The sequence below is a fragment of the Athene noctua genome, chromosome 12 (genome assembly GCF_965140245.1).
Source record: "Athene noctua chromosome 12, bAthNoc1.hap1.1, whole genome shotgun sequence".
Lineage (NCBI taxonomy): Eukaryota > Metazoa > Chordata > Aves > Strigiformes > Strigidae > Athene > Athene noctua.
In genome coordinates this window covers 21213955-21236721 of record NC_134048.1, presented here as the reverse complement: position 1 = coordinate 21236721, position 22767 = coordinate 21213955, and the positions used below count along the sequence as shown (strand labels likewise).

At 52.4% G+C, this 22767-nt stretch overlaps 1 protein-coding gene across 4 annotated transcripts in view; it reads left to right on the top strand.

Annotated features, from left to right (window-relative positions):
• JADE2 (jade family PHD finger 2) overlaps positions 1-22767 on the top strand; it is a 92277-nt gene that overhangs the window by 18276 nt on the left and 51234 nt on the right. For all 4 annotated transcript variants that reach the window (XM_074916573.1, XM_074916574.1, XM_074916576.1 and 1 more), the window contains exons 3-4: positions 1200-1285; positions 13359-13516. In XM_074916573.1, coding sequence (XP_074772674.1) covers positions 1200-1285; positions 13359-13516 — 244 coding nt within the window. The remainder of the gene's footprint in view (positions 1-1199; positions 1286-13358; positions 13517-22767) is intronic.

The window sequence follows — 22767 nt, the reverse complement described above, 5'->3', positions numbered from 1 at the left end:
AGTGGGTTTATCAAATAAAGAGGGAAAGGTGAACTAGTGCCTCTTCCCCTGCGAGCAAAAATAGTCATGTGAGAGTTATCTGGGCTCATGAGGGACATTTCCCACCACGGTGGCACCGTACCCAGGACAGCCCTTGTCCCTTGTGCCAGCTCAGCTCCTGGCCAGAGCCCCTCCTGAAGTCCTTGCGTGCATGGCTCCGTCGTGTTTTGCAGTTGCTTATGTGGTGTTCCCTCCTGTTCAGTCATCCAAGGATAAAATTAGTGTTAGATAGGGCTATCGATAGTTATTTGTTGCACACCCCACCACCACCCCCCCCCCCGAAACATTTTTATTAGAGTCTGGAGGGATCCTGTTATACAGAAGACCCAGCTGTGTGATTATAAAAAGATTCCAATAATTAGTTGATTATTTATTATTACCAAATACATACAGCTTTTTTTCTTTTTAACCGATAGTAACACACATGGGTTGGAAATAAAGATTCATAACGTAAGTGGTCCCAGCACATTTCAGACTTTAGCTGCCCCTGCCTCGCGGTGATGATACGGCTCCAGTCAGGATGATGAGTTCATTCATAAGACTTCCAGAGTGAAGTAGTCCCAAATCCCAGAGCAAACGCTCTCCTACTGCTGAAAAGTGTAAAGTGCATTGGCTCGATGTGTCCTGTTGCGTGGTTCCCCCTAGATGCTGAACTGCACACAGGCGTGGAAATGACTGGTCCTGGTGTAGGCAGAGGAGTTTTACCCATTTGAGTCAATATTTTTGACCGTGGGGTCTGGAGTCCTTGAGCAGTTCAGATGCTTGTCTTTAAATATCCTTGTTAGAAAATTTTTAGTCTTAATTCCTGATCCCAATAGATTCATGATTCCAGGAGTGGGCCCTGGCTCATTCCCTCTTAGAAGCCATTCTTACTCATGATTTTAGGTTTCTCATTTCTGATGTCTGCATTTGAAAACAGTGCTTTTAAATTTCAGAGGCCTGTATTTCATCGCCTACAGCAGCAGGAAAGCACCAAAATGTATTTTGGTGATGTATCCAGGGATGTGCACAGAAATAATGCCCTGCCAAGGTGTTGCTGCCTTTTAGTGTTGACCCAAAGCGTTGCTTGAGTCTGGGTAGCGGCAGTGGGGCTGGTGACAAAGCCAGGGAAAAAAATTTGGCTCTTCTCCAGGTAACCTGCCTGCGTTGCCTCGTTGCAGGTCACACCACGTCCGCCTCCAGATGCTCCAAAATTCCAAATACCAAATCCGCCTGGTCACGGCAGAAGGAGAAGAAGCCCTCTGAGGTACGTGGCTTTTAGGCTTTTGCCTTTTCTCCCGGGGCTGTGCTTGCCCAGCTGTGGTGGCCACCAGCGTGCCCACAGCTGGCTGTGGGTGGTGGGTGCCGGGACAGGGCATCCTCCACGAAGGCAGAGCCCAGGCTGCAGAGCCACCGCTCCCACCAGCGGCGCCGGGCTCAGCCCCCGGCTCCGCTCTGCTGGGAGGGAGCGGGCGGAGGTACCCGGTGGGCACCTCTGGTGCGGGGTGGGGGGCTCCTTGTGCCCCCTCCACCCCTGTTGATGCAATGGGGAGAGGTTGAGTTCAGTGGGATTGGGAGGTCCTGCGGTGTCGGGGTGGCCACACGCTGAGGGTGCCTGGTTTGGGGGCCCACCCGGGTGCCCTTTCCTTACCAGCCCAGGTCATAGCACTGATGCCAGGGGAGGGTGGCTGGGTGGAGGCTCCTCCCCGTGAGTAAGGGGGAGGTACAGAGCGCTGTGAAAGGAGAGACGGCACAGCTGAGTTGCAGATTACCTTGTGCTGGTTTCCTCCTGTCACGGGGCTCAAGGGCATTAAGCTGAGGCCGCTGGTGCCTGACCTTGCTGCAGGGTTCCTCCTCGCTCCTGGCAGCGCTGCCCACCCCGCAGGGCATTGCCCAGGTTGCCCCTGGCAGCTCTGCAGTGCGGGGACTGGGACGGGCTCAGGAGGAGCTGGGTTTCCTGAGGGCTGTGCTGGAAGGGACGATGCTGTTTTACCTTGGGTGCCTCGGATACATTTCCACTAGACATGGAAACTATACTAGGCATGAGCTGCTGTTGTAGCAACTGCAGTGTTTAGCAGTGGTCATCTTCATTTCCAGAGCAGCGTGAGCGAAGCCAGAGGGACATTGTTCTCACATTCCTCTGGACCAGGGTCCGGAGTCAAACAGTGCTCAGTTTAGAATCAGGTGAATCTGGCATGGCTAACGCATGCTTGCAGGCTGTAAACTCCTTCCCAAGCCCTCATGTTACACCTCTGCTGAGGCTGTGGCCTGGTAAGCACAAACCTCTCTAACATCTTCCCTTTGCATCAAGCTGAGTAGAGATTTTGAGGTTTTCCTGTGGTCACTGCCTGAATTACAGCTGCACTTTAGTTCTTACCACTCTGACAGATTTACATTGATACATCTAACGTGTTGGTGGTGGACAGACACTTAAAAAGTTCGAGTTGTTTGTGCCTTGGGTAAAGAGAGGGGCTGAAAAACTGTTATTACCAGCTGAGGTAATTGGAAACACTCCGGAGAGCAAAGAACCCGGGGTGCAGATGTCACTGGCTGCTGACAAGGCTATTGGAAGGTTGCCCGCTGGGGCTGGTAATGTCATTTTTTAGTTATAGATCTGTCTCTGGAAATGGGTGAGGGGGCGTATTCTGTGATCTGAATCCCCCCCAGAAAAACTGAAGCGTTTAAGGTGTCTCCTCCTCCTGGGGCAGCGTTACCCCCTCTCTGAAATAAATGCCCATCCTTGTGCCCGACGTGTCTGTGAAGGCATCACATCGGCTGTGTCGGTGCTGTCAGGAGTCCTGTGGAGATGCCCGGCGTTAGATCTTGTTAGATGTGTGAGGATGTGACTCGTGTGTCACCAGCAGTGCCATCCGTGCCACCCTGCTGCTGCCCAGTAAAATCCTCCAGAAGAGCCTGCGTTGGGACATCTCTTTCTGCATCACTGGTACAGACTTTTGTCTTTAATGTGAATTAGCTTTCTAGGAGTTTACCTGGCTGCTAATGAAGTTATGGGATATAAGTCCAAGACTCCGAGTGGAAATGCTTCTGCACTTTATGAAGGATGGTTAGACCTGGATCCAGGCTTTGCTGCTCTGCAACAGCTGGAGTGAAAACTAGATCCTAGTCCACAGCACCCAGGGAGACATCAGATGTGGGGCCTGTGGAGGCCGGGCTCATCCCCCTCCTTCACGCTGTGTTGTGGTGCCCAGAGGACAGTTCTCAGTGAAACATAGATCTGGAACAAATAAAGTGGAGCAAAAGCTTAATAGTGCCCAGCTTAGCAACAGTTGGGCCAGAAAGCGAACTCTGGTGGCGTATCTGAGCTGAAACTCCAGGGGAGTTTGGAGACGTGATGTGTAATTACTCGAGTTGGAGTTTGGCACGGATGCTCAAGCTGACAAACCATCTTATACAAAAGCGTGGTGGGAACCTGAGCAGATGGGAGAGGTCCAGATCTCAGCTTTACTCCCCTTACCCAGCATCTTCCCCATGGCCACTGGCATCCAGGTCTGCTTGAATCCAGCTCCAGGTGAAACCCAGGAGTCAGGAGAGTTTGTCGCTGAGGGTAGACCTGGGATTGCCCCATGCGACAGGTCCGAGACCTGTAGTGGTGCACGGTGATGGTTTGAAGGTCACCCCAGTGAGCGCTGGGTTATGGATTTCCTCTACGATGGCACCTTCTGAGCTTTTCCATGAGTGACCCAACTTCTGCTCTTACGGTGAGGGCCTGTCTGGTCCATGGGTAGGGTCCACTGCCCATCATCTGTGAAATGCTGAAGGGTTTGGCACATCCTGGGGGATTTGTTGCAGGAGCCCTGGAGGTTTTCAGGCACAGGCTGGGATGGGCATTGTGTCCTGCTGGAGCGAGTCCTGAGAAGTGTACAACATAAACCATACCACTGTCAAACTACTTCACATGAAATAGTGAAGTGCCTTTCTCTTTGCTGTCCCACTTTGGATGGAAACCTCAGGAAGGTAACGGGGAGAGCATGACTAATGTATTATCAGATGTTGAACCCCCCCGGGCCAGTCTGCCCCAGACATTTTGGGGCTGGACAAGCAATTTCAAATGTAACTCAAACTCCAGGTTTGCACGTAGGTTGTAGCTTTATGAAGAGCTGAGCTGCTGTCGAGGTGCAGAGGGTCTGGGCATGTCCCGAGGAGTGACGATGCTGCAGGACAGGCTGGGGGATGCTGCAGGATGGGGGGGCTTGTGTGTGTGTGTGTAACCGCCGAGCAATCCTGCCCCTCTCAAAGTCGTGTCCCCATTTCTCTGCGAGCTGCCGTCTGCATTCCCCCTGACAACCTGAGCAGGAGATAAAAAAATCAAAGGCATTAGTGTTGCATAGTTATTAGCCAGGTCAGGGGGTGATGTTTATTATGAAAGACTCTGTGAGAAGGGATTAACTATACACATTAAAAACCACCCGATACAAGGCATCTGGAAAAACAAGCTTCTTAACATGGAAAAGTACTGAGCTGTTTGTAAACATCCGCGAAGGGGGCCACTGCCAGGGAGGGTGATTATATTTATCTGTGCCTGTCACGGGGCTCTGCCCGGGCTCTTTCCTGACGTGTCCCAGGCACCAGGCTTCTGTCTCAGCTGCCTCCCTTGCAGAGGTGACACTTGTCCTCCCCTGCCCCACGCCTGGGCAGCGGAGACCTGGGGGCAGAGCCTGGCAGGGTGCTGAAGGTGCCCCGGGCGTGGGCATGGCTCTCCTGCCCTGCCTTTGCCTGTAGGCAGGGGATGGACGTGGGCAGCTGCCAGCGGCTTCTTGCATCTGCAGTGATAGCAGCCTACCAATCTGGTCATTTTAATTAATCTCATTAGAGCTCGTTTGTCTCTGAACCTGGCCTCAAACGGAGCGTGGTGACTGGTAGCCATCCCTGGGCTCTGCCAGCCAAGGAGCCCTGCGAGGTGATGCTGGTCCTGCTCCCTGCCCCAGGAGCTGGAGGGAGGGGGATGCTCGCTCAGGTCCTCCCTGTCTTGGATGCTGAATCTGCAGCAGGGAATAAGATGTGCCTGAAGTATGGATTTCTGCTGCTTTTAGTGGCGCATTAGTGCAATCCTGCCCCTGGCTATAGGGCTGCTGGGGATATGAGCACAAGCCTCACTGGTTAGACTGCAGTCATCAAGCCCTCTCTCCTCTTTTCTGACAGGGAACAGTTGTCAGTGTGTGAGGAGAGGATAGAAGAACAAGGCAAGTGTGTAATAGAGGCGCTGGTTCTACCTGCCAGCTCCCAGCCATCAGCGGCCTGGGGACTCCCTCGGATGCTGCCTCTGAGTCGCTCTTAGCCACTGGGTTAGTCATTAGCTCCTGAACGGTTTGGGATCCCAACCACTACCCTGCAGTGAGTTGCACTGCTGGAATGTACTGGGGAGGGGGGAAGCCCTGCTTTTTTGTGCAAACTACCCCTGACCCTCCCTCCAGCAGTCCCTTTTCTAAGCTGAAGAGCCCTGTGCAGTCTTGTCTCTCCTCTGTGGGTGCTGCTCCTCTCACCGGACATCCTCATCCCCCTTCTCCTTCGGGCCAGAGCTTCTGGAGATGAGGGGACTGCAGCTGCAGGCAGGGTTCAAGATGAAGGGGAAACCACAAATTTATACAATTTACATTAATTTCTTCTTGCCTTGTTTAGATATTACTTCCATGTTTTGAAAGATGGCTTTTTATATCTCTTCACAAGGATTTAACCCCTTTAATAAACATCCTCATCCTTCTAAAAAGTAATTCTTAGCGCATTAGGTCTTGGGTTTTGCCCTGCAGTAGGTATATAATGACCCAGTGAAAAGTGAATTTAGTCCCCACGCTCCGCATGCTTGAAGAAGGGCTTTTATGAGTATGGCCAAGCAAGACTGGACATGCTTTTACTGGGCTGGGCGAGGAGAAAATCCGTCTCTGTTGAAAGGTTTGACTGCAGCGGCTTTGTCGCTTTTCCCAAGCTGGCTTGGGGATAACAGATTAATACCATTGTCTTCTGAATGCTGAGAAGGGCCAGACAAAAATGCTTCTTGTTCCTATTTTAAATTCTGTTGTTCATTGAATCTTTAACATTCAGCATTTTGAGAGGAACAAGACTAGATGAAGAGATAGCAGGCTGACTCCCAAATGAACATGAGACTAAGTATTTTTTTCACCACAGGCTGATAATATCACTGCTTACACACACCAGGCATTGCCGCGTTTTGGAGCCTTGCTACTGAATATTGCTGCTTGTCTCATTTCAGAAAAGACTGGAAAAATGGGATATAATGGCAGGGAAATGGTGCTGGGCAGCTGAGGGGTTCACCCACGGAGGTGCCGGCTCAAGCTGATATGAAGACAGTTTGTACAACCAAAAACTATTCCCAGGGTTCCCATTGTTCCCGTTGTTTTCTCTTTCTCTAAAAATCCTTGTGACTCATGAGCTACAACAAACAATTTTATGCTTGAGAGGGTGAAGGGCTAATAGCACTGGCTGGAAAATGAGGAGGGAGCCCTGCAAAAGAGGCGGCCGGAGACTCCCTCTGTCCCAGCGTGGATAGAGGAAGGGGGTTATGGCTGGGGGGGGGGTACACGGGCCAGGATTGCAGTCAAGGGAAAAGAGAATGTTGAACCAGAACCTAAAGAAAACCTGTTATTTTGGCATCAAAAAACCACTCCCACATCTTTGCGCCATGACCTGCTGTCACCTGTCCTTCAGCGTGATGCTGGGAGCCCCACGCCGCCCGTGCTCGCTGCGGGGAGGTCGTCGGGGCCGGATCCCGCAGCACTGCCGGGGCATGGCGGGACGGCTGAGATTCCTTGGTTACAGGAGGGAGCAGATGCAAATACGAGATTTCGGATGCAGGCTGTGGCCAGGCCATTCCCACCCCTCCTGTCCACCCTTTCCCTAGGGAGCATGTTGCACTTTCCAGCATACACTTGATTTGGAATGATGGGCTTCATTTCTCTTTCTCTTACATTTCATACCAGTGCTTTGGAAAGGTGGGGGTTTTTTTTGATGCTAAAACTTTTCAGGGATACAGATATTTTTGCATATAAATGAAATTGCATCCCATTCTGGGACTGGGAGTGAGAACAGAGCTTCTCCCTCTGCCCCAGGAGCAAGGTCTAAAAGCTCTCTAAGGTCATCTGGGTGCAGATGTAGGGGAAAATGGGTAACACAATTCCTGCTGGCTCGGAAAGCCTCGTGTGCTGGGATCTGGCCTGCTGGAGCCCATCTGTGTTTGGCTGAGCCGCCTGGTCCCTTCGGAGCCGGTTTTCCCTCGGGCTGGTTTGCGGCAGGCGCCGGCGGCCCCAGCTGAATACCCGTGTCGGGTGATGCTGAGGCCGTGCTGCCTCGCCGGGTGCGATCGTCTGCGCCAGATCCTGCACGGCAATCCCTGGGCTGGCTGCTGTTTTAAAAGCTGATTAAAACCAGCGCTAGACGAGTGTTTCTTTTCGTTTCGATTTAAAGCTCAAAACAGATACGGCTTTTTGGCTCTCACCCAGGAGCTGGTTTCGTACGAGCAGAAAGTCCTTACCACGGGATCTGAATTCGGTGCGTTTGGGTTGGTATTTGGGGCTGAGGGGATGATCGGTGGGCTCGGACCTACGGTGCCGTCACCTGGAAGGCCAAGTCCTTGACAGTAGAAGCTGAATAGCCGTGAGATTGCTGGGCCTCTTTATTAGAGGGGTTTGTGAGTGAGTCAGAGAACCTGGAAATTCATAACGAGGATTGCACAGAGAGGTGGTGGAGAGGCTCGGAGAGGGGCAGAGGAGGAGGAACGCTGCTGCAGAGCGGCACAGCCTGCGAGCCCTTTGTTGAGGGAGGGACGGGATCCCATGCAGCCTTTCGGATGCCTCACGGTGTGCCCATCGTCCTTCCCGTCCCACATGCCGTGGCATCTCCTCCCAGGGGTCGGTGTTCCTCTCTGAGGTTGTCCAGGCATGGGACAAATCCCTGCGAGAGCTCCCAGAGGTGCCTCACAGCTGTCTCGGGGTGCAGGGAACGGCTGCGTCTGGCGGGGGGAGCAGCAGATCCTTTGTGAGGTGGAGTGGCCGATGGACGAGGTGTTTGTGGCTCGGGGAGGGGCTGAACGCAACCCCAGCCTTGCAGATCCCTGCCTTAACCACAGGCGCATCCTTCCCGCGCCAGGCTGGATCCAAGTAAAGCCTTAGGATGTGAAAATCGGAAGATGTGTTACATTTAATCAGCTGGGGGGGATTTAATTTTTTTTTTTTTTCAAGAGAGAAAATCCACATAGCTTTCGCCTCACGACAACAGATTGCAGAAATAACAAACAGTACTGATGTATCATTGGGGAATGCAGTGGCTTTGGTGTCCCAGTGACTTCTCGTGTTCATGGGCCACCAGGACCAGCAGTCCAAGCGAGGCAGTCAGTCCAGAACTGCAAACTGGTGGGCTGGAAGGATGGGGAGACAGTAGGGGTTGGTAATTTGGTCTTGTCCTGCCTGCAAGAAGTGAGTGCCAAGGGTGATGTAAAGGCTTGCAGGCCTTGGAAGTGGAGCCACCCCGGAGCGGCTGGATCCCCAGGCCCGGGCTGTGGCTGGCAGTGACGGTGCTGGGACAGGAGGGGGGAGCTCAAGTCTGCGACTGCCCGGTGGTTGTTTGGTTCAAGGAGCAGTAATTGCCTAGAAGTTGTTTCCTATGTGCAGAAAGATCTGGATGGGACTGTGTGTGTGATCAGGCAGCTGCTCCATGCGGAGGGTGGGACGGCTGGAGCCGCAGGACGTCGGTGTTGGTGGCCTGGGTGTCGGTGTCCTCCTGGGGCTGCTCTGGTAGAGCCTGGTCAGTGTGATCCCACGAGGAATTAACCTGCTGCCTCGTGTGTGAGCGACATGGGGATGAGCAGGGAAACCCAGCCGGGAGGCCGATGGGCTGCTCTGGGAATGGCAGTGGCAGGGGAGCATCGAGCTGCATTGAGCTGCAGCGAGCGCTGCTTTCATCCAGAACATGATGGTTTGCTGCTGCCGCCTCGTTCGGTACACTTGTGCTGAGGAACGGTATCTCCTGGGTATTTTTATCAATTCTTACGCTTTATCCATCACTGTAATATCCACAGACACCTGCATTTTGCATGTTATAATCTGTCGCTCTGCGGACAGTGTGGGAAGGTGATGGTGGGTGCAGGGCTGATCCTGCCGTGGGTGCTCAGGGCTGCACGAGCACACCCAACTCCTGGTCCCTCTTGCTTGAAAGTACAAAGGCAAAACTCTCTTGGGATTTTGCAATTTCTTGTTCTTTTTCCCCATCTTTAAAGCTGATGCTAGGAAAGGGTGAGGCCGGCCCCTGGGCATCGGTGCGATGCGTCTCCAAGCATCGCTGAAACCTGCCCGAGGTTCCCGAGCAAGCAGAGGTAATAAAGTGCACGTCTTGGTTTGGCCTTGCCCCTTGCCAGCAGATCGATAAGCAATAAACTGGATCCCACTGCCGGGCTGGAAGGGGAGGACGGAGCCTGGCCAGGGCTGCGGGGGGAGCGGGGAGCAGGGCAGCCGAGCCTCGGAGACAATTTGTCAGCTCCTGCGGACGGGGAGAAACAGTAAACACTCCTATTGAGGGAAAATTGCTTGTTTTCTGGTACCCAACTTTCTCTTCGCCGCCAGGTCCTCGGTTCATCAGTGCCCAATTTATCCTTTATTTGGTTTTCATAAATAATTCAGAAGAGTTTGAGTAGAATAATTGAGTCTTTTCCCAACCCTAATCCCAGACAATTGAAAACAAAAAGACATTTAGATTACAATTTGAGCGTATTAGCTGTTGGGAGATTTCCAGACAACTGATCTGCTTTCCTTTACAATTTCTGTGCCGTTCTATCATTTCTAAAGTGTTCTGCTTTGATAGTTAATAATTTGAGCATTTCCAGTTCTTCATGAAAAGACAGAGGCATTGCTGTGATAAAGTGCGGGCGTGCATGCTGCCTTTGGATGGGCAAGCTTATCTGTTTTCCAAGAAGAACTAAATAAATGAAGTAGTGAGATTGCAAATCCAGCCCGCGATGTGCCTTATCATCTTCAGGGAAATAGATACAATCGTGCTTATTTGGCTTAAAATTAAAACTAAGCTTCTATGCCAATGTGAGCTGAAAAAGCCAGAAGGGATGAATTTGGGGGAGACTTCATGCAGGAAAACACAAGCCTGGGATCCACTCCATGCAGAGGGGAGAAATTATACCAAGGGCTGATCCCGTTGCTGTGTTTTCCAACGCGGAGGCTGAGAGTTACATGTGGTGGTTTGCTGGAGGGTTTTGCATCTGCTGAGGACGTTGTGAAGCATTGGTGAGGCTGGTCCTGCTGGTTTGGAGCAGCAGTGAGCTGTGGGATGTACATGGGATGCTGCCAGGATGCTTGGACCACCAAAGCCATGACCCCAGCAAACAGCTGAGAGCACTAAAGAAATTATCTAAGTAATAGCTGTAAGCAGAGCAGAATGTGTTTAATTTCTGTCATGAGGGTCGGATGGAGCTGCCTGTGGACAGCAGCCCTGGGGGGAACCAGATCTCCCAGCAGCACTGCCAGCTCCTCCCCGACGCAGGGCATGTTGGTACAGCTCCTCCATCATCCTCTTCATCAGTAGAGGAAGATGATGGGCCGTGCACTGACATAAATCCACCCTGGATGCCCATCCCTGGTGTTACCTCGAAGTGCTGGGGCCCGTCATCTCTCAAGCTGTCTCCTGGTGCTGAGTTTAAAAAAAAGTGGGGATCCTTGTTCGGGGTAAAGCTCTGGCAATGGTGCTGCTGCGGTGAGCGCCCGCATCCCGGGGAGGGGGGAGACCTCTTGCAGCAGGTTAGTGACGTGGCTGGACCCTCCCGAGGGCTGGTTGCCCTGGAAGGGGCAGTCCCGTCTCCCCCATGGCTGCTCCTGTGCTGGCTGCCAGGCCGTGTGCCCTGCAGCAGAACACGATCGTGCCTGCTGCCCGCCGCCCTGCGCTGCCCGCGGGGCCCTGCCTGCGCTGCCAGCACCACACCGGGCAGGTTCCTGGAGGAATTGTCTGTATTTGCATGCTGTGAAAGAGTGATGCAATGCTCCTGCAGCATTGAAGGGGGTGTCCTCAGGTGCCTTGATGGAGAGGGAGGTGGAGGACACTTAAATGTCAGCAGGGTCCAGTCTGGGAAGTTTTGAAAACCTTTTGGGTGCCCAGCACCTTTGGAAGCCATTCCTCCCTGTCTCTGCACACGTATCCTGAGGGCAAGTGTCTCCAAAACTGCATTTTCTGTAACAGTTTTGCAGGTGGAGCGGCGTAGAAGCGCTGCACCACTCCTGCCTTGGGGCTGGTGGTCAGAGCAGGGAGGTGCCACCAGCCCCCAGTGCTGCCCTCAACCACTCGTGGTCCAGGCACGGGGCAGCATCTCATCCACCAAAGCAGGGCGGTGTGGGGCGGGGAGGCTCGCTTGGGTTTGCCTTGTCCTCGACAGAGGTGGGCACCGACACTGGGTAACGGAGATGCCGTTTGCCCGAGCTGGGACCCTGGCAGTGCAGGGCTGTTTAAGAACAGGGCGTATTTCTGTATTCTATTTTAGAAAACAAGCTACAGCAGGGTTACTTTGTGTGTTTTGATAGGCAGACCCACAGCACTGGAAGGACTGTGACATCTCACATATTCCTTCTCATGTTTGATTAACATTTATCTTAATTTTTTTTTTTTTTTTTTTAAATTTCTCACACTGGCGACACAGTAAAAGGTTACTGTGGTATCTGTAACCATGCATTTGTAGCACATGGAGACTTAAAGGAACCTGATCTTTCTCAAACTGAGCCTAATTCTGACTGTAATATGTAGGCTGTTAATTATGTTTGTTGAAGGATGCGCTGAGACTGTGTCTGGCCAACTCAAATCGGGTTTATATAGACGCAGGCAAAAATGTCTGCAAGCAGATGCATCAGGAGGAAGGTACCAGTAAAATTCACAAGGGGTCCCAACATAGAAAAGGTTGTTTATGTATTGTGTTTAACTCTAATTGGGTTAGCAGCTGAGACTCTGAGGATTAAACAAACTGACCTAAATACTGGTCTCAGTGGTCTTAGTTAATGTCTAGTTTCCTGCATCTCAGCCGATTTAGTTTCCCAAATACTCTCCAAAGCATGTTATTTTTGTATTGAAAGTGAAAAAACCATATTGTATCATTTATTGTGGTTCTGACAAAGCAATAGTCATTTGGAGAACTGACTCTGCGAACAGATTAAACCGTGTCTGAAGAAAACACCTGATCCATCCCGGCCCTGCAGAGGTGACGTACCAAGGATGGAGTGGATAGAGGCGAGATGGTGTCCAGGCATGACTGCTGGCACCGTCGGTTATTATTTCAGCTAATAACAGATGGTAGAGAGGAGAAATCATCCATTTTCATTTACAATTTATTTTTATGCTGCAAGAGGCAGGATTGCTCGAGTAGTTGCTGTCAGGCAACCCTCTGGAAGGAAAACCTTATTTGCCATGAGGGATTTTTTTGGAATGAGTTTTTCATCATAGTATACTGGGGGAAGACTCTGCAGGGCCAGAAGTGAGATGGAGAATGAGCCCATTCACCGTCCGAGGGGCTGGAGGATTTTTGTAGAGGAGGGATCCAGTGTTGATCTCACAGGAGGTTTATTGGGTCAGGAAAAATTTCGGTGTGTTTGGCTGTGTGGGTGTGTAAGCAGGCCCCTCAATCACCTTTTAGTTGGATATTTTCAGCTCTAGTGTAACCCAGCCTGGCTTTATTTTGCCTTTTTTTCTTCAGTGTGCAATCACTACTGGAGCAATTGAACCCCAGTGGGTACCTCCAGCTTTCGGCTGTCCTTGCTCAGGGCAGTGAGGTGACACGATGGGGACGTGAAGGTGCTTGGAGTGATGAGGTGGCTCTGTGTTTCCCACAGCTTCATTCATGTCAAGAACATCAATTCCCCCAGTAAGCCTGAACGTGGAGGAGCCTGGTTGTTGTACATCCCTTGGCATTTGGAGTAGATATTCCTGTGGCTGTGTTAAAACGCTGATCCCCTCAGAGAAATCAGCCCATCATTTCTTTAGTTCAGTGTTAATTTTCAGTCCGTGTTTTGGCTGAGCTTGCACCCTGTGGCTGGATTTCACGTCTGCCGGGGCTAGGGGGCCCCAGGGGGGTTGTAGCTCTGGGGGCTTGGGCTCATGGCACTGCCTGGCCAAGCAGGGGAGTCCTTGCCTGCACACATAGATCTCCCCAAACCTCACCCTGGAGGTGACATAAAGTGACACCCCGACGCCGTGCAGTTGGGGGTGCCAGGACACATCTTGGGGACCATTTCCCCAGGGCACCCTCCCTCCTCTGACGCATGCACCCAGCCTCTGTCAGCCCCCTTCACTCTGTCTGTTAGATGTTTGTTTTTTTTTTTTCCCCTGTGCAGGTTTTCCGTACGGATCTGATAACGGCCATGAAGATCCCTGACTCCTTCCAGCTGAGCCCCGATGAGTACTACGTCCTGGCCGATCCCTGGAGGCAGGAGTGGGAGAAGGGTGTCCAGGTGCCGGCGAGTGCTGAGGCCATCCCCGAGCCCGTGGTCAGGTAGGTGAGGGGGATCCGCTCCGTTGGGTCCCCTTTGCCTCCGAGGGGTGCAACACCATCTCAGAGAGCATGGAAAGGGGGCGCACGGGGACCTCCCACCGCACCCTGCTGTGGGCAGTTGCTTTCTGAAAGTCCCTCTCGTGCATGCCTGGCTTTTTTCGGGCGGCAGAGGGGAGCTGTGCCAGGCAGGCCAGCTCCTTATTTGCTGTTGATCAGGGAATTTTAAAAAGACCTGATAAAATCAAAGGGAAGTTAAAATAATCCCAGCAGAAAACCACCCAGACGTCAGCCTCTGCCTGGCTGGTTGATGCATCTCTAGGTCTAGAAACACGTGGCTGTACCGCTGGTACTTCACGGCAAGGGTGCAGGAGTTGGCCCTTAAATTAAAAACTTCCCTTTTTACCATGTAAGCTGTTTGTGCATATTGGAAACGTGACAGGAATGCTGAGATTGGGGGCTTGGGAAAAAGGAGCCCAGCGAATAGACAAGCATCTCCCAGACCTTGTAGAGACGACGTCTATCGGCCTAGATCGGTGTCTCATTAGCTATTTTAAAATAGGGAACTGAGTTTTAAAATAGACACTTCAGCAGCTGCTCGGGCAGAAAAGAAACGTGGGGGAGCTGCTACCCGTTTGCTGTGTGCAGGGGATTATCCCAGGGTGATGACCGAAGCCGTGGGGGAAAGGCTGGTGCTGCTGGTGGGATGAGCCAGGCAGATTGGGAAAGGACCCCAAAACTCGCAGGGTCGGGCCCAAAACCTCATAGTATCGGACCTAAAAACCTGCAGGGTTTGTGAGAGCTTTGCAGCTCCCATGTGCTCCCTTCATGGCGTGCAACCCTGGGCACGCATCCTGGCGAAGGCATCGTGCTGGGGTGGCCGGGGGGGGGACGCGTTCTGCCGAGGGAGTTGGACAAGAGGCGGGGGCCGGCGGAGGCTCCGCTTGTCCCACAGCAACAGCAGCTGCTGCTGCAGCTGCCGACCCCGCTTCTGAAGTAAACTTTTGTGTATGCTCCCCTTCCTCCCCCGGGGAAAACAGAGAAAGAAATGAAACTTTAATGAGTCTGAACACATCAAAAGGGAAGTTGTAAAGGGGGCTGTTGAGTTGATTTAATCCTTGGGAAAAAAAAAAAAAAAAGAGAGAGGGGGGGAAAAAAAAACCCCAACCCTATGTGTGGAATATCTTTTTTTAGTTGTCTTTGATAGCTAACCGCAGTCTGGGCTCACAAGGGCTCTGCTCCCCAGCTGAGGGCTCACGCTGGTTCTATTTCCAGCCGAAAAGTGATCGCTCGGCGCTGCCTGGGCTGGCAGTGCCCGTGTAACGCCAGCCTGAGCAGCGGCCTGCCCAGGGGCACTGCTTCCCGGCCTTCCCTCGGGGGGGGGGGTTTGCATCCCAGACCTCCGAGCCGAGGGCTGCCGGGGCGTGGGGCAGGCTGCAGACATGCCCCTCTGCTTTCCCCAGAACTGTTATTTTCGGGGGTCCCCAGGGCGGGGATGCTGCTAAAGAGACACCTGGTCATCCCCCCCCTCCAGGTCTCCATCCCACCCTGTCCTGCTGAGGCACCAACCCTTTCTCAATATCTTTCGCATTTTTTTGGACCGCTCTCTTGTCTCCTCAGTCCTCTTTCCTCAGGGCTGAACACATCCATTCATTTTAAGCTTCCATCAAAGGTCATGTTTTCTGGAGTTGTGAACGTTTGTGTCACCATCTTCCAGGCTTCCCCTGGTGTTGTCCACGCCACCACAGGGACATGCCCACAGGTTTCGGAGGGAACATCAGACACCCCACCACGGCCTGGTGCTGCCCACTCACCTTGACCTTGGGTTTCACTTCCACTCTCAAGATCCTCCTCTGAAGAATTTCCTAATTCTTGGGGTTATGTTGCCGAGTTGATTATTCTCAAGCTCGGCGATACTCCGTAACCCTCGATGAATTGCCTTTTGCAGTAGTTCCAGCTCTTTCTTCAATTCCTCAGCACTGTTTTGACTTCAAGCCTTACTCTCCAAAGTGTTTGTGATTTCCTCTTCGTTGGAGTTAGTGTCTGTGGGAAGAAGCGTGGCCCTGCAGACGTCTCAGCACGACACCAGTGGGCGTCTCCTGATAGGTGGCATCAAAGCCTTGCTAAGTCAAGATGGGTCCCATCTCCTCTCCACCCACCACAGAGGTCCCAACCCATGTTGGATGGTTCTTACCCTCTCTTATTTTCTTCGTGCCTTCATATAGATTACTTATTTATGTGTTCCAGTGGTTTTCCCGAAGTTTTAAAGGCAGATAATGTGTGTTGTCTGCTGAGATCTGACCCTTTCTCTGTGACCTCTCCAAGATGCTTGTTAGCGGCTCCGTCGCTCTCAGCTAATCCCAGGTGGATTTCTGCAGCCCCTCTGGGTTGCTCTGCTCATCCCATGCTGCTCCTCCTGGGCTGCTGCAGGATTGTGCTGCTTCCCCACAGCCTGAGCTTCCTTGGAGGTCTTTCCTTTCTTGTTGGTCCATCTGTCTGTCCTGCATCATGTCTCATCTGACTGAACCACCTCTCTTTGCTGGCAAGACAGCGAGCATGGCCTGCAGGGCTTTGTCCTCAGACTGAAGCCTGTTCAGATTATTTTGCCTTCTCTAGTGCAATGTGAGTGGAATGAAGAGCTCATTTTACAGCAGCGTTAATGGTTGCACCTGGTTTGTGGCCATGATGCACATCCCAGGGGGACAAGCGGTGACACTGCCAGATTTTTTTTTTTAATCAGGACAGCATCTCTCTGCCTGCACACCAGAAGGCACAGCAGAGACGGGTGTGCTCTTCCTGAGCAGTTTCCCCTCCAAAAGCATCCCAGCCCTCAGTGTTTTCCCACTTGGGCCACTGGTGTGAGTCGGAGATGGAGAGAGCAGCATCCGGGCTGCCAAGGACAGATGCAGACTGCATTCCCTTTTGCATCTCCAGTGTTAGACAACTCCCTCCTGCAGCTTGCCCTCCTTTGGAGAAATGTCAAGTATTTTTTCACAGGAGATGACTGTATTTCATCTGCCTAAAGAGAGCAGCCTTAAAAGGCCTTACATTTCCATTTACCTCCCTAATTTAATTGCTTTAATTTGCCCCATCTCCATCCTGGCAGCAGTGAGCAGGTACCTTGCTACCACCCTGCTGCCATTGCCCCATGGGCTCTGTGCCAGTTTCCTCCCTTTGCTTCCAAACTTTCCTTTTTCCCTCCTCAAAAAATTTCACATAAACCTGGTGGATCCTCCCTGTGTCAGACTGGGGCAATCCAAATTACTTTCTCTGCTGATAAAAATCCCAGCACTGATGTTTCTGTAGACTGGGACATTTGGAGCCCAGCAGTTGCTGCTCTTTCTCGCTGTCAGGAAAATGTTCTGCTTTTCCCCCTGTCTCAGAGGTGTAATGCAAGGGTGTGACAGAGTATCCTGCCTTTAGGCTTACAGCAGCGGGGGATGGATGGATGCCTGTGGTAATCCAGTCCTAATGTTGTCACTCCTGACAGCCATTTCCATGTGAAATCCTAAAGGGAGGCGGAAGGGGGGGGGGAGAAGCCACTAGAGAGAGCCCCAGGAGCTGGAGAGCAGGCAAGCACTGCCTGCAAAGTAATACTCAGCCCATCATCCTGTGACCCCGGGGGTCTGGTCCTGGGGCTGAGCGATCGGCAGCGAGCAGATTTTTGCCGCAGAGGGTGCGAGAGTCACTTCCCACTCCAGAGATGGATCTCGCCCTCCGAAAGGTGCCTTGTACGCAGCCGCTGCTGCTCTTTTCATCTCCCGCCTGGGCGCTTGGAAACCAGTTCTTCCTACCCGCACCCTGCTTCTAGGTTTTGTGCCTCCAAAGCTGAAAATTAGATTTTTTTTTGAAACATTTTATTTTTCTGGAGCTCTAAAATGTCAGAAGCTGGGGGTGAGGCTGAGGGAAAGAGCTGTATTTTAAGGAATGCTTTCCCCAGAAAGCAGCCGTCTCAAAATGCCTCCGCTGAGAGCCACCTTAAACTCGGGGGTCCTTTCTAGGTTAGCACAAATCGCAGTGCAGTAGCGAGGAAAGCAGTGGGGGAAGAGGTGCAGCATCTCTTGGCTCGGTGTCCCAGGAGGCTGGGATGCTGCCGATGGCCACCCGCATGCCAGGGTTATCAGGCAGCGCAGCAGATCAGCTGTTTCCTCTCCACAATCATTTCTGGCTCATCGCTACTGAAAAGGGTTTTATTTCGTACAGTAACACGCCTGAGAATTGCCCAAAGCTCGAAGGGCTCCGGCGTGGTGAGAAAAGCTGCTTGCAGTTGGCTGAGAGCAGGGGAACGAGGAGTTGAGGCGAGTTTCCCTTCTGACGGGCAGGGAGCGGCAGGCTGGCTGCGCATCTCCTGGTCACCCACCCTGGGATGTGGGGGGGGTGGCACCACATCCCCATGGTGACAGCACATCCTGGGGATGACAGTACATCCCACCTCTGCTAGAGCCCGAGGCTGAAGGGTCTCCACAGGATTTCCAGAACTGGAGATGAGCCTTACAGCTCCCGTGTGACCTCTGCAGTTATTTTACAAATAGGTAAACTGAGGCACAGAGATTTCTACTGTGAGTCAGTGGTAGAGGCAGGTATGAGATCCCAGCCTGCTGTGGGGACATCGCTGGGTGCTGGATGCAATGTTGGAGCATCTCAGCATGGCTTGAGTTAAAGTATTATGCAAGATAAAGTAGCAGAAAGAGTTACTGCAGCAGTCTTGGAGCTGCGGGTACCACTCCTGTCATAAATGGAAAAGAGAAGCTTTAGGTGAGCTTTGCTTTCCCAGAGTCACACTGTGATGCACCCAGGAGGAAAGTGGGCCTTGCTGGTTTGCAACGAGCGCTCGTAGGAGTCTGTGAAGCCCTTTTTGCAGAGCGGGTATGTGGGGACCCGACCCGGACTTGTCCTTACGTGCTGGCAGTGGTGCCGGTGCCGTGGGGGGGGGCACGCTGAGCTTGCTCAGCAGAGAGCATCACTCCGTAAGGCAGCGGCACCTACGTGGGGTTTTACGCACCTGTACGGGTTTTAATTCCTCCTTTATTTAATGATTTAACATTTCTGGCATGCGGCTCTTTCCCCAGGCTGACAGGGATGCAGGCAGGATCTAGAGGTGGCTCTTGGATCTCGCGTTAAGCCACATTAGTATGTGCTGTAGATTCTGTTTCCTGTGAATTTGCACACAGCAGGAGGACGAGCAGGAAGGCTGCTTCTTGCTGGCAGGCTTCCCAGATATTCTTGGCGTTGCAGATCTATACTTGCATCGTTGCTGTGGCCCTGTTTTAACAGAAAACAGAAAGTGCTGTGGCAACAGGAAGGCACAACCTCTGCGAGTACCAACTCGGTGATGGCGGCGGCACCAGCGCAAACGCCGTCTGCCACGTTGGCTTTGGTGTTTGTGTCCCTGGCCTGTCCTGCCCCCTCGGGTCCCTTCTGGCCCTTCTCCTCTTCTTCTCCTTCTTCTGGCCACACACATGCAGGTAAAGCAGCTCCTTGCTGTGCTGCTGGGCGTGCGTCGAGCTGGTGCAGGTGTGGGGCTGGCTGTGGTTGTGATGTGGAGCTGCCCGGTGTTCATCTCCTTGGAGCTCTGTTGCTCTTCAGTGGACTTCAGTCCCGTGAGGAGCTGCACCAGCATCTCCAGGAGGCCCAGCAGTTCTTTGAGAGGCTGCAGAGTGATTGGCATGGATGTTCATGTCATGGTTTTGTGATACCTCATTGCAAAAGGGAGCACGAGGAGGTGGCAGAAAGGGTCTGTTTGTGGGGAGCAGAGTTGGAGATGAGTGTACTGAGGCGGGGAGGAGAGTTAACTGGTGCACCAGCAATGGGTGTAGGGCTGGGGCATGTCCCTGCCCTTCTTCCCTTCTGCTCCCAGTGAGTGAACACCTCATCAGCAGGGCTGGATACTGCATCCAGAACACCCAGCACAGGGAGGGAGCCATTCCAGCAACGGGAGAAAATATCACCGTGCCTCTGCCACGGTGCAGAGCGTGGTAGTGCCGAGAAGCTGCGGCCAGGCTGGCCCGACAGCGGGGCAGCACGGTGCACGTGTCCCAGCATCGCCCGGACTTCACCTCTCCCTCATCCTCTGGGCGTGCAGCGGGAGCCCTGGGTGGCGGCCAGGCTGTATCCCTGCAGCCGCGCGGCTCCCAGCCCGGGGAGGGCTTTCCGAGGCTTCGCTCTCAGCGTGTACTGTATGAACCAGCACACTTTGTTCTCGAGTGTTGAGACTGGACTTCCTTTCCTCGGTCGGCGGCGCAGGCTGGCTGTTGACTCATCAGCAGCTTCCCTTGGGTTTTGCTGCAGAAGGAGCAGGCAGGATTCTGCAGCAGTTTGTGTATCTTTTGGAGCAAAGCATTTTTTTCCTTTTTAACATGATCCTTTTTTTTTTTTTTTTTTCCCCATCCCTCCCTCTCATCGTGAAAAACCTGTGAGTTTGGGACTTGCAGATGGCACGCTGGCGATTTTACAAAGGGCTATTTCTTGGGTCAGTTATCCCCATTCTGTGGCTGCCTGCTCTTAAATATGCTTGGATTCTGGTATGCTTCAGAAATACATGTACGCTTCCCTTTCAAGATCTGAGACTCTGCTCTGATCAAAAGAAATAAAAATCCCAACTGCCCTAGGCCTAAATGTTTAGATCACAAGCCCTGGGACATGGGAGCACGGGGAGAGGGAAGCTTGCTGCCTGCACGCTCCACGCTCCCCATGGGGATGTCTGGCTGTGGCGGGGATGGGCTGGCTGGTGGCACTGACCCAGGACAGCAAAAAAAAAAACCAAACCCACTGATGTAACATCAGTGAGTTCCCTCTGCAACTGGGAAAGGGAGGTTTCCAGTCGGGTCTGCTCAGGCAGCCCTTGTCCCTGCAGGCAGCGGGGACGGGGGGGTTGTTTGCAGGGTGGTCTGTCCTGCTGGTCTTTTCGATATCTGATTTAGGATGGGCTGAGTCGCCTCCACGGCAGCAGCAGTTCAGTGGTTCAGAGGGTCTGGGCAGTGCAAGGGGGGGTATCGGTGCTGTAGAGGGTTGTTAGTTCATGCCCAGTGCCCGTGAGTGCTTTGCAAAGGAGTAAGCCTGATTTACTCCATTACTTGTAATCATTTCTGTTTTACAATCTGCTTGACAAGTTCTCGTGTGGGCTTTCAGCAAGTCCTCACCTTTATTAGTTTGCTACGGGAAACGTGTTAATCCAGCCTGTTCTTACCTAGGACTGAGCCACTTGGACTTTTATTTTGAATGTTTGCTAATCCTCCCAGTGGATGCCTGTGGTTTATACTGGATCAGGCACACAGAAAGTCAAGTGTATTTCAGCAGTAAATGTACAGAGCGAGCAGGCTTGACTTCCCACTGCTCTGTAACAAAGTTTATGGCTCTTGGGACAGACTCGGGTTTGGTACAGCCTCAGGAGCCTCCGCATCTCACTCCATCACCTCCACTCTCCACCCAGAGCCACGAATTTGGTGTATAGCCAGGCAAACCCAGGCAGATCTGATTGCTGCTGCTTGCGACCGCAGCAGTAATTAAATCACCTCTTAGTGATTTAGTGCACCTTGTGTCCCCGTTGAACAATACAAGAAACTATTACTCTTAAGTGCTTTTCAGAGTGATGGGAGGACCAGGACAAGCCCGGCAGTGGGAATAGCTGCTCAGTTCTTGGTGCTGCTGTGGATAGTCCTGTGGAATTGAGGGGAAGGCTGCATTGCTGGGAAGTCAGCTCCACCATGTTCCCAGGACCTTGGTGAGGTGGAGAAGAGCCAGTAGGTGATTTTTTTTTCAGTGCACGTGAAGGAGATTTGGAAGATGCACCAAGGCAAGTTCTACAGCTCTATAGTAGTACGTGGAGGTGCAAAAGGCAGACAGATCCCTCCTGGTTTTATGGGATGGGCTGTGCACTGCTTGAAGTGACTCAGTGTCAGAACTGTTCTCATGTGTTTCAGGGTTCAGCGTTAGTGCAGTGATTCAAAACACATTTAAAAAAAAAAAAAAAAAAAAGGCTGGATGCTGCCTTTTCAAATTGCTCAAAGGTTTGCTTTCATGGGGTTGGTTTCCTCTAAGGAGACGCGTGCGATGGCACCGTGCTGCTCACAGGAATAGTCATCCTTGTGGCCTCGTCTGTATTTGGAGCTTTGCAGTGCTCAGCTCCATTAGCAGCGGGGTCTGGGGGATTTGGCTAATTCCAGATCTGCTTTGGCTCGTGCTCCCAGCCCCTGCTCTGAGCACGGCAGGTGTAGAGCTGCTAACATTGCTCACAGCCACTGTCCCTGCTCCCCTTTAGTAGGTGGATACAAATACGAGTGGAGCTGTTTGCGTTACTGAAATAATAGTGGAAACATTATCTGGCTGAGATAATTAATTCCAGATGCTTTAACGTTAGTAGCTTGGCTTAAGTTACATGAAGAAGCAACATTTTTTTGTCTTTTTATATCCCCAAAACATAAGTTCAAGTGTCCCTGGCTTCCTGAGTAGCAGTTCCAAGGTATATATTGCTTAAATGGAAATGAGCAGAATACCAGCAGCCTGCTGGCTGGGTTTGGAGAAGGCTGGCATGCAACATGGGTCCCTGAAGTGCCACCAGGTAGGTCTGTGTGCTCTGGGAGAAGGAGGAGAGAAGCACCCATGGGTGCTGGCACTGGTGCTGGCTCTGCCCCGCTTGCCCCTAGGGAGCAGATGCTGCCTGAGCGTCCTCTGCAGCTACCCTGGGCACGGGGGCTGCTGTGTTTCACTGGATTTGGGAGCCAGAAGAGCAGAGCAGGCTGTGCCTCCTCCCAGCAGTGGGTCAGAGCCCCCTCCTGCTGCCCTCGACACCACTGCTAAGGCTGAATGAAACAGAGAGAAAAGGAGAAAAGAAATATGAAGATGTTCCTTGCACAGCATCAAAAATGATGTGTGTGTTTTGCTCTCAGCCCAGACACTGCTTTTGTCTAGTCAACCAGAAAAACATCTGCGTTTTGTTGTTCCAGCCAGCCCACCAGCAAACCGCTGCCTGGCCATCGCTGTCTGTCCATGCAGCCGTGGTTTTCTTCTGCGCAGAAGTTGTGCAGATGAACCCCGCTGTGAAATGGTGCCCGTCCTCTCCTCCGCCTCGGGAAGGCAGGTGCTGCTCTGCAACATCCCAGTGCTGCACCTCAACGCTTCTTTTACCAGGTCCCTTCTCCGGTCTACATGGAAATGATTTTCTGGGCTCTGAATCAGAGTGGAGACTTAAATAATTCATTTGTTGGGCTAAATCTCGGTGAGATTTCGGCTGGAATATAAACGTGAGAAAGACAGGG